Genomic DNA, 12,297 nt, shown 5'->3' on the forward strand with positions numbered 1-12,297 from the left:
AGACCTGTCTGTGTCGGTGCGACGTAAAGCAACTAGAAAAAGAAAAAAAAAATACCACCTCCTGAACTGAGATGACAGGAAGCAACTATAAAGATAATTTAAAAGTCACCACCTTATCAATACACAGATTTATTTACTTCAAAATTGGTAAATTAGATCAAGACCAGTTTCGATCCCTAGGGATCATCTTCAGTTGACACACATATAAAAAAGATATTTACAAAAACATCACATGTAAAATATTAATCTTTTAGTTAATTCAATTGAGTAAAAAAAATTTCTGTATTTAGGATCTTAGTTTGAAAACATATGTGTGAGATTTATAGGCTCACTATGTCTAAATTATTGCGTATATAGGTCCTATACTTCTTTACATACAGTGTCAAAATTATTACATTCAATATAATTTATCTATTTGATGAAAACACTGGCAAATTGCTTACTGAAATGGTAAAGTGTGTACACTTTTTAGTTTAAAAGTACATGTTTTTTACATGTTGTCATATTACAAAGTATAGAATAAAATTAATCTTGCTATTGTGCACATTGATAATAGTGAGACTATTGTAGGGTCTTCAAAAAATATACCGTTGTTTGAGGTATGTCACTGTATATCTGCTTTTTTGAAATGTCAATAGCCTAATTACATTCTTATATGTAAGTTATGAAATTTCACTTTTTATAGTTCGGTCAAATGGAAGAAACATAGAATAACCTTGTTAATTTAGATTCTTCATGACTAAAATACTGGTATATAGTACATTATTAAAATAGATCCTTAATACTAAAATACAAGTATGTGGTACCTTCTGTACTTGTTTTATATATTAAAATGGGGTTTACATTTATTGACATTAGTTCTATGGTTTGTTACCATTTGTAAAGTTGTGGTCTAATATGAAGGCCAGTTGGAAATGTTTAAAGTTAGTCTGATGGAAAAGGGTTCAATCCCTTGTTTATATTGTTTACTTTTGCCGCTTGTTAGGTACGAGCATGGGATGATCTAGTTAAAATGAACTCTTCATAACTAAAATATTGGTATATGGTAGCTTATTAAAATAAATTCTTTACCTTAAAAGTACTAATATGTAGTGCTATATGTGCACACTTTTCAAACGTAAGATAGGGAACAGTACTATGGGTTGTTACCGTTTGTGAGATTGTAATCTGATATAACTGGTCAGTTAGGAATGTATGAAATGTTTACATAAATAGGACCGAATACATATTTATACTATGTTGCTTTGCCTCTTTTTAATCATGAAGAATCTAAATTAACAAGGTTATTCATGTTTCTTCCATTTGACCGAACTATAAAAAGTGAAATTTCATAACTTATATATAAGAATGTAATTAGGCTATTGACATTTCAAAAAAGCAGATATACAGTGACATACCTCAAACAACGGTATATTTTTTGATGACCCTACAATAGTCTCACTATTATCAATGTGCACAATAGCAAGAATAATTACATACTTTGTAATATAAATTGTAATATGACAACAAGTAAAAACAACATGTACTTTTAAACTAAAAAATGTACACACTTTACCATTTCAGTAAGCAATTTGCCAGTGTTTTCATCAAATAGATAAATTATATTGAATGTAATAATTTTGACACTGTATGTAAAGAAGTATAGGACCTATATACGCAATAATTTAGACATAGTGAGCCTATAAATCTCACACACATGTTTTCAAACTAAGATCCTAAATACAAAAAAAATTTTGACTAAATTGAATTAACTAAAAGATTAATATTTTACATGAGATATTTTTGTAAATATCTTTTTTATGTGTGTGTCAACTGAAGATGATCCCTTAGGGATCGAAACCGGTCTTGACCTAATTTACCAATTTTGAAGTAAATAAATCTGTGTATTGATAAGGTGGTGACTTTTAAATTATCTTTATACTGTGATACCAATCAGTACGGAAATGAAGCTAATAGATTATAAAAGGAAGCAACTATACGCCATCCTGATCATCCACAGAATCTCCCAATCCATGAGGTCCTTACTGACCCACCAATCAAGGAACCCAATATGGCATGACATAACTGGCTTCAATATCCAGGAAAAATGGTGTCAAAGTTGGAGCTCTGCACGTGTGAAACACCGAGCCATCCAAGTCCCCACAACTGGACTCCCACTGGATCAGTGGTAGAGTGTCGGCCTCCAGATCCCAAGATAGCGGGTTCAAACCCGGCAGAGGTAGTCAGATTTTTGAAGGGCGGAAAAAGGTCCATTCGACGCTCCATGTCGGCATGTAAAAGATCTCTGGTGACACATTTGGTGTTTACCCGACAAAATTCATTAAATCTCAGCCATAGACGCCCAGGAGAGTTTCGGTTTACTCGGTCTGCCATCTAGTGGGGGCCTAGAGTAAAACGGAACGTTGAAACTGATGAGCAGACAGCCAGACGGCGTCAGATTGAAATGTCTGCACACGGTAGCTGAGGCCATACGATTATTATTACCTGAAGAGACACTAATGGTCTAAACTTTACTGTTTAAGAACAGGCCACACTAGATGCAATGCCATGCTACATAAGTGGGAACTTCGAAGATCCCCTGCCTGTGACTGCGGAGTCCCTTTCCGGTCAGTGCAGCACATTATGGAGGAGTGCCCTCTGAGGAAGTATGATGGACCAGCCCGAGATGTCATTAGTGCTACACCTGCCTTCTTAGAATGGCTACAGCAACTGGACATTGATTTGTATATGTGGATGCTACCAACATTCTTGTCCTTGTATATATTGTAAATTTTCTTTTTCTTTTGTATACTTTCCATACAGTAAATAAATAAAATAATGGTATAAATATCCTGTCTTCATGCTGCTCCAGTAATGGAGCATCTGTTCTAAACTTGATATTATTTTAAACTGCAGTTCTCTTATTTTCCCAGGCCTACTGAGCTGGATGCCTTAGTGTTTGGTCACCTGTTCACCGTGTTGACCACACCCCTGCCGAACAACCAATTTGCGTCCATCGTACGAGGTTATCCAAATCTCGTGGAACTCTGCAAAACTGTGGAAAGGATGTACTTCGAGAGGTTGTAGTCCAGCAGTATGTTATAGTTAGTATACTGAAGCATTTAGTTTATTTTCATGCACAAACATGTTTCTTGTAGCAGACGTACTATTACTAACCATTATGTACCTAGTAATTGCTGCACCCTTATGTACTGAATTGCTCAGAAACTTGTTCTGTTTTGCAGCTATAAGGGAGGGATCAGAATGTTAAAGCCTCCATGGTCTGTTGAACTGAATGTACAAAGTCATGATGGTGGGAAATGAGGAAAATTGGTGGAAAACCTGACATTTCACAAAGACTTACTAAACCACACGTGTTCAAAGTACATCGATAGGTACTATCAGGTACCTCATTTTTCACCAGAGGTTCATTATATGCCATTGTAGAGTAGTAGTTTATATTTGCATGAAATTAAAGTAAGAAAGGTAGATAAGGAAGAAAATTAAGTTAATCAGTGTGAAAATCGCATAAGGACATTGTGTTTGAGGAGGGCAGAAAAGGTTGGTAAATAATGAGGCAAGTAAGGAAAAAAAAAAAAAAAAGCAGGAAGCTCTCATACTAATAGAAATATTGTCACTTTGGAATGGAGACCTTGTATCTACAATTTTGAATGTAACTTAAAACTTTTACATTTAATTGTGTCGACACCAGAAAGTTTTATCTACAGATACCTTGTAAGTGAAAAAAAAATTAATATTTTCACTTATCATTATGATTACAGTATTCATCATCATTATTTTACAGTTCCAGTTTCCCGGGTACTATTGGCGAGCCTCTTCCATTCTGTCTTATTGAGATACGCTCTGTTGTTAATGACATCCTCCAGTGTCCTTCCCCGATCTGCAATGTCCATCTTTACAATGTCCATCCAGTGGGTTTATTGGTCTTCCTACCATCCATTTTCCTGCCACATGTTGCTCCAAGTTACCATATGCTGTCCTTGTTGGCTCCATCATTACATGCCCAAACCACCTCAGTCTGGACATGCTGATCCGATCTAACAATGATGTAACAATCCCAGCTTCCTTTATAACCACATTACTCCTCAACTTGTCCAGTTTGGTTTTTTGAATTGTGGACCTAAGGAACTTCATCTCGGATGCCTGCAATCTTGATGAGTCTTTCTTAGTGAGGGTGCAGGTTTCAATACCATAGGTTAAAATTGGTATGAAGTACTGTTTGAAAATCACCAGCTTTGATTTTGTTGGTACTTTGGGATCCCAGAGGAGTGTTCACACTTGCTGGTAAAAGTGAGAGCTCTTCTGCACTCTATTTGCCACCTCCTTTGTGGTTAGTGTATCTCAAGATATTACGCTGCCGAGGTAAGTAAAGTTTTCCACACTTTCTAGTGGATGGTTTCCTAGCATAATGTTCGCTGCAGTATCACCGAATGTAATTTGTAATTTGCACATTAATTTTTCCATTTTAAACATCATATTGGGTAGGACAGTTTATTCACTCTCCTGTAAAGTCAGGTTTTTGTTTAAACAGTGTATATCACCTAGTTTCATTAAACCTTCTGTCAATCTTGTTAGTCTGATGGATCATCAAACCGAGTCATACACCAAGCCAGCACAAGTGGAGTTTGTGTGAACTGTGTCTCTTATTGTAAAGGTGTGCGTCCTGAAGAAAGATAAGTTGCACGTCATTCTGTGCAGCTTTTTCCAATGAGGGATATTTTATTTTTTCCTTTGGAAAGTCCATATAAATGATGGATTACAATCGGCAGTGAATTTCTTAAAACTTTAGACAGATGTCATTTGAATCCAAAAGAGGGATACAATAACGGAGAAATAAAGGCCGCGTAAAACATTCTGCACCACCAGCTTTATATTTCATATTGTCAATCTAGCCCAATCTCCGTGATAATCACTTAGGAATCTGTTGGTTTTTCCTTCCATAAAGTATAAATATAACCAGTTATTTATTTGTGCATATGATTTTTTTTTTTTTTTCCAAATTGTAACATTGTGTACTAGCATTTTTGTAAAATTCAGGATCCCTGTGTGCCACAGAGCAACCCAGTCAGCTCCAAACTTCTGATAGTTCTGTGATACTTCCCTTGAAAGTCTTCATCTCAGTCTGAGTATCGTGATCTCATACTTCATGTTACTATTTGACGGTGTCCACCAGCAGTCGCCATTGTTTACAGTCCGGATTGTCACCCGAAGAGTTGCGTCTGTGATCTGATCTATCCATCTTCTGGAAGCTCTCCCACGCGGCCTGACACCATTTACTTTTCCTTGAGCAACTAGTTTTTCAAGGCTATTTTCTCTCCTTACGACATTTCCAAAGAACTGGAGGGTTCTCTGTCTAACAAGAGTGGAAAGTCGATTCGGGATACCAACCTCTTCGATTATGGAGGAGTTAGATCTTTTCTCTGCCAAGGTATTCGTAGCTCCCTCTGCCAACACCACATTTCAAATGTATTGATGTGCTTTTTGTCCCTGGCCATCAATGTCCATGATTTACAGCCATAGAAAAAGACTGAAAATACTAAGACACCCTTCAAAGTAAATAGTTGTAAACAGGGCAAATGTGTGTTCAGATTATTTTTATGCATACAAATAATGAATCTGATGATCTCATAATTTTCTGTTAGTACTGAACTAATATATATACACATACTGGTTGAGCAGAATAAAGCGGAACCATTCCATTCCTGAGCGATTCAGTAGGCCGGTGACGAAATGCAGTGTACTGTAGGCCATGCTACTGCGCCAGGTTTCAGTCTTTGTTGAATGTTTTCAAACGTGGCACGTGTTTCATTGGTGACATTAGTACAGTGTGTAAATTCAGGTGGCTCAAGTCGGGTATCGGTATTCTGTTTCCCAAAGGGTATTCATTTACGATTCATACGTCCGTACATAAAGTGCAAGGGCTGTAAGGAGAATATTTCAAGAGAAATTTCCTGATGTTCAAGTTCCAGGCCAGACTTCGATTGATAATTGAAGAGGTGGATTCCAAAATGCACTAAGTGAAAAAATAGTATTTTTCAGGAGAAACATTTTCTATATATTTATGTATTATTCACAATGTTTGTACAACAGCCTTTCTTAATTGCCTCTTAAATGTAGAATGATTATTATTTTTATAATACAAATGTCCATTCCTGAAAAAGTACTGGATTTTAATGCTGGGTTTTTCCAAAATGTACTAAGTCATTCTGTCTTAGTGCATTTTTAAAAAAAGTACGAGTGATTAAGTACATAGATTATTTTAAAAAAAACATTTCTGAGTGCTACCTTCATTGGAACATAACTAAAGTAATCTTACAGATTGACATCAGGGTTATATTACAGAAAAGGTTCTTCGTCCCAGTGAACATCGTCATTGTCCTTAGCTAGTGATGGGCAGTGGCCCTGAGCTTTAGGCTTTGTCCTTTGGATTGAGCTGCACAAATGTTAATAGTTTTTCCACATCCTCACTTATCTTGTTCTTCTCTTCGATTTCTGAGCAGGATTTGCAGCAGAATCTCCAGAAAGAGCCTGATGTATGTGACAAGAAAATTGTCTTGCTCAGATTTTGTTTTTAAAACATACAACTTACTGTGAAAATCAACAATGTCTTCTTTCTTCAAATCCCCTGCCATGCATTGCTTCGTTGTATAATGTTTGCAGTCTTTGCTAGGAACACCACAGGTACTACTACTATTCCGAGCACACTTGCGCTTGTTTTTGTTCCATTTTTCTGGATTCAGTTTTCTCTTCCTACTCTTCTCATTTTCCTGTGCATTAACTAAACACTCTAAATCTAAATCACACATTGTTCCACAGTTCACAAGAAATGTTGTAAAATATTACTAGTACGTGTTCTACTGCTCATGTGCAATTGCAGCAGACTGTGACTAAGAACATCGTGGAATATATTACATCAACTGCCTTAGCACAGTTTGGAAAAAATGAGCATTTTTCCACCTGATTATCTACATGACTAAGAACTGTTTGGCAAATATTCTCTCTCTTCTAAACAACAACAAACGCAAAATGTAAAATAACAGAAAATTGACTTAGTGCATTTTGGAATACACCTTTTCAGTTAGTAAATATATTACGTAAGACGGGAACTCTTTTTTGATAAGAAACATAATTAATCACATATAGTACTCACACAAGGAACTGTAGATAACATTGGTAACACTCTGGAAAGGTCTCCTACAAAATCACTTCGACGACTTGCTCAGGAAATGGAAATTTCGTATGGTTCTGTTCGAACGGGTACAAAATTACTGAAGGGTAATTAACACTTCGCTAAGTAGGTGCCAGAAATGCTTGAACAACAAAGGGAGGCAGTTTCAGCATCTCCTGGCGTGATATTTGTGAGTACTTTTCTTTTTGTGTTGTTTGTTTGTTTGTTAGAAATAGCTTTGCAGACTGCCTGTCGTGCACGCACATTCCATGCAGGCTGCGCTGCCGGGCTGTGGGACTGATTCTGCTTTATGTTGCACATCCTGTATATATCCTCCTTTCTCACTGCCAAGGAAGCTTCAGACTTTCATGTAAATATGACATCAACTACTAGTCCGTAGATAATAGGTCGTAATGAACCATCTGATGACAAATGAGGGTAGCATTATTTTCATCACTAGTGAAATTTAATATATCTTTATAGAACAGTCACAATTTCCTTGGTATATGCCCGTAGTATTTCAGACTTTCAGAGCATAAATCAAATATCATGAATGTACACACTCCATCCAGGTTAGGCCATATGGTAGTTAACGTCCAAGTTAACCAGCTTGTGGAATATATTGCAGTGTTCATTATCAAGGCAAGTGAAATACCCACATTTGACCTGCAGTAAGAAGTCTACTAAGTATTTACATTTCTTCCTGAGTTCTTCCCTGCCTTGTGGGAGGGCACATGATGTCATCAGGGCTCCGACACCTTATTATATAAACAGCAGTTCCCAGCAGGAGGGGGGGAGAGGGGGCACAGACAACTTACTCAAAAGGAACATGCTACCTGATAAATAGAGAAATGAATATACAAAAGGACAGGTTAACAAAAAAACAAAATGGCTGTTAAGTGTGGAAAAAGTTGTTTCTGCGAGTTGAAATTAATCGTTCTCCAGCCAAATATGCTGTGACTACATTGGGCATGTCTCTTCCAGTTTTATCTTTCAGGCAAATTAGTTACTGTTTTCTCTGCATCGTTCTTTTTCTGGGAAAGAAATATTGATGATAACCATATTGGATGGGGGGTGGGGTACTAGCTGGAAAAGTTTGGGAATTACTGGAAACAGTGCTGTAGAGGCCAGCACTGTACTTGATGTTTGCTAGGCCCAGAATCAGGATGGGTTGATATCTTGTGAAAGAAACACAAAATTTTCTCTTTCTTTCCGCTGGCAGCAATTACTAGGTCCATAACAATCCTAAAACTGTTTTTACCTGAAGTATCTTACAGTTCCCTTGTAACTCAAGATGTTTTAATTATTGTAGGGAAAGCAGTCTGTAACTTTATGGTTGAAACAAAATTTTGTTACCAAGAAACTGAAACTGAAAGTCACCAATTGTGGGGAAAAATTCCTCTTCTTCTTCTTCTTCTTTTATGACCACATAGGATCACTTTAGTCAGTCCGTCGTTCAGGTCTGTTTGAAGGGATTGTTCGGGCTTTGCAGTCCTCCCAGTACTTCTTCAGACGCTCTGATCTTCGTGCCCTTTCCTCAGTTGAAAATGTGCGTGTTGTTGGTTTGTTTTGTGTAAGGGTAAAGCGGAGGTTTGTATTCTTGAGTTTTGTATTCAATTTTATCTTATTTGTGGTGTCTTCTGTTGTAAGGCCTATTTCCTTCAGATCCTCTCTTACTTCTCTGATCCATTTACATCCTGTTGTGGTATTTTTTGAGACGAGATTGTGTTGTACTAGTTGTTTCAGAAGTCTTGAATCCTGCGTCCTCATGATATGTCCAAAGAATCCCAGTCTCCTCTTACGCATAGTATCTGTAATGGGTTCTATTGATAGATGTTGGTTTCAACTTATGAAACCTAGTACTTCTCATCTAACATTTGCCTTTGTTACATACTGTAATTTGATTTTGATATTCTTTGTCATATTTTCTCACCTGTGTTAGTGAACCTAAAGCTCATATGGTGTTTTGAATTCTATATCAAATTGTAGGTCCTATGGCTTTCCGTATGTGATCAGTCACTGTCATGAAGTCCTCTTCTCGTTATTCTCTTTTGTCCTCAAAAGGATGTGGTGACTTCTTCTCCAAGTGCCTCTTTGGTTGGCCATGTGGATTATTGCTTGAAATCTTGAATCCAGTATGATTTACCATCTGCATAATGCACTGCATTGGAAGGCAACCGCTTATGTTTAAGCCTTTCTTCGAGCTTTCCTAAAGAGTTGGCTCTGATCACATGTCCGAAGAATCTCAGTGCCTGTTCCTGGATTCTAGTGGACAGTCGGCTGAAATTCCAAGGTCTTTCAGTATAGAGTCATTACTGTGATGTAGCACCACTTACCTCGTACCTGGCAGGAGGGCTGATGTCTCGTTAAAATGGTATCTCCAGTGGGAGTGTGCCCGAAAACAGCCTGCATCTCTTCAGGGCGAGGACACGAATGTACATTTTTACTGTTGTGAAGAGAGCTTTTTAAAAGTAAAACCAGTGACTTAGGTGATCCTTTTTCTGCGTAGATCTTATGTCCCAGGCAGGATGAGGTGGAGTAAAGCATCGCATGAACAAAGTAGACAAGCTTCCGAGTCTTGATGGTGTTGATGATTTCCTGTTCCTTTCTCTCCTCAGTCAAAATATCTTCCTACTGGATTCTATTTACCAAGTTGATCCGGAGCATCTCTTAATACACCTCTTTTTGAATGCCTCAAAGTTTATCAACACAGCTCCTCTTATAGTCCGTGACTCTACTCTTTATAGAAGGACTTGGAAGACATTGCAGCAAGAAGATGTGCCAGTGAGGTGAAGTCATGGTCTTTGATAACTTTCTGGAATTTGAGGAATATGGCTCTCACCGTCTAACTTACAGTTAGTGGTCTCAATCCCTGCAGACTTCTTTTGCTTGCTACCAGCTCCTTAGCCACAATCATGTGCTGGGTCTTGTTTACATTCAGCCTCAGCCTGAGCAATCATAATAGGGCTCAGAATCGTATGCAATACATCATGGCTGATGACAGTATCAGTCAACATGGTGTCGTTCGTGAACCAGATTTTTTTGATCGGCCCTCCCATTGAAGTGGACGCCATCTTCAGTGTTGTTCGGAAGATGTGCTTGGAGTATTGGAAATAAAGGCTACAGTGTACAGCCTTGTCTCATTCCCCCTTTTTATTTGTACAATATAAACCCACTTTTCCGAGGTAATTGGGACTGAGCATACCTCGGATAAGACAGAAAATGTAGCAAATCGTGGTTTCAGGTTAGAAATTACAATTGTTGCTGTTGATGTAATGCAAATATTTAATTAATTCAACATGGTTTTATCAAAATAGCATCTGCCATCTGTGTGAGGAATTCATTTAACACCTTTGTTATTCCTATCAGCATGGTATTCCAAATGAAAGCCTTCACAAGTGACATTGTCTGTTAGTTTCTGTCCAACCCACCCATGATGCCATCTTGGTTCACTGGCTTGATAAAAAGAAGACTGTTTGTTAGAGTCACAAGTTCATTAACTTCATTATTAGGATCCTAGTTTGGGGTAGTAGGGTTTTTCCAAGTTCAGGTTCAAGTTTCTGCCATTGCCCATGTCTCAGCCACCGAATATGCTACGTCCTTTAATGTCAATGCTTTCAGAATGACGGTAATACCTTCGCTGTCATCCATTGTAGAATGATTCGAATCCAGTATTCCTTCTTTTCTCACAAGGCTGAATGTTCCATTGCTAATATCATTCCATTTTGGTTGTTCTTGAGATCACCAGACATGGCAGCAGCATTGTTGTAGTTGAAGGAAAGATGCTACACTTGGAGAGAAAAACAAATTTTTATGAAAGAGTCAGTTAACTGAACACTAACTCTTTCACTTCTTCTCCTCCTCCTCCTCTTTCTTCTTCTTCTTCTTCTTCTTCTTCTCTTTTCTGGATTCTCTCTGGGTACGGTAGTGTACCAACGCCCTCCACCTTACTCGATCTTTCCACCACTCCTGTTCTAGTACTTTATTGCTGTTGACTCCTCTATTTGCAATATAGTCCACAAGAGAACTCCTCCATCTCATTCTAGGCCATCTCTTAGGCCTCTTTGCAGTATCTATATCCATGAATGTTCTCTTTGGTATTCTCTCTCCTGGCATTCTCATCATGTGTCCAAACCGTTTTATCTTTGCTATATCAATCTCTTCTTGAAGTTTACACACTCCCACGCTTCTCCTTATTTCCTCATTTCCTATTCTATCTCTCTCTTGTCTTTTCCTGCATAATTAAATCAATAAATTTAAAATATGGTGTTAAAATACGGTTATTAATATTTTTGAGTGTAGGTTTTCAATGTAAAACATGAAATACATCCCTTACGGTTAACTTGTGGTACTTGGTTCGACCTTTCGACAATAGTCATTGCTGTTATTTTGTGATGAACTCTCACTTGATGTATTATCAGTTCCATTGTCCACATTTATGGATAATCTGCCTCGAAAAGCTGAGCGATTTATTTTCTGTCATTACTAATGTTATTCCTTGAACCCATGACTGTGGGGTGCTGCCAGCCAGGTATCAGAGAGGAACGTTGGCAGGTGGGCAACAACAAGTAAATATAGGCCTAATACTCCCAGCTTTGGCTTTAACAATATTCTTGAGATGTTAACAGTACTCACTGGTGGTCTACAAAAGTCCACGGCCATTCTTCATTAGGAACACAGTATTCCTGTGTACAAATTCTATTTGCCTGCATTTCATTTCCACCAAAATGAGTTAATAATTATCCTTCAAATAAATTTCCTTGTTCTTGTTATCTGTAACAAATTAAAGTAGTGGCAATATTTATAGAACGCAATAGAACTAAAAAGGACAATTCCAATGCATTCCTTCAGTGTAGTCACCGGCAAAGTTGTTGGGGACCGTTGGCAAGGCAGCGATGGACCGCCCTACTGCGCGGAGTACAGGTGCCACGTCATTGCCTCGGAGCAGTTCCTTCAACTTCGGAAACAGGTCGAAGTCACAAGGACTCATGTCTGGTGAGTACGGAGGGTGATCCAAGACCTCCCAATGCCACTGTTGCAATAAGAGCATGGCGTTGTTTGCGACATGACAACACAACAGGATAGGGCGATCGTCGTACAATAAATGCCGCATGGTCGGACGCAGATGT

General features: G+C 38.0%; 1 protein-coding gene across 2 annotated transcripts in view; it reads left to right on the forward strand.

Annotated features, from left to right (window-relative positions):
• The window catches only part of LOC136874199 (metaxin-2), a 104,194-nt gene extending 100,624 nt beyond the window's left edge, over positions 1 to 3,570 (forward strand). Inside the window, exons 7-8 of one of the 2 annotated variants that reach the window (XM_067147816.2) lie at positions 2,913 to 3,083; positions 3,225 to 3,570. In XM_067147816.2, coding sequence (XP_067003917.1) covers positions 2,913 to 3,066 — 154 coding nt within the window. In that variant the 3' untranslated portion in view covers positions 3,067 to 3,083; positions 3,225 to 3,570. Of the gene's footprint in view, positions 1 to 2,912 lie in introns of both variants that reach the window. The other variant, XM_067147815.2, reaches the window with a different exon arrangement.
• Positions 3,571 to 12,297: the final 8,727 nt, after the last annotated feature.

The sequence above is a fragment of the Anabrus simplex genome, chromosome 5 (assembly GCF_040414725.1).
Source record: "Anabrus simplex isolate iqAnaSimp1 chromosome 5, ASM4041472v1, whole genome shotgun sequence".
NCBI lineage: Eukaryota > Metazoa > Arthropoda > Insecta > Orthoptera > Tettigoniidae > Anabrus > Anabrus simplex.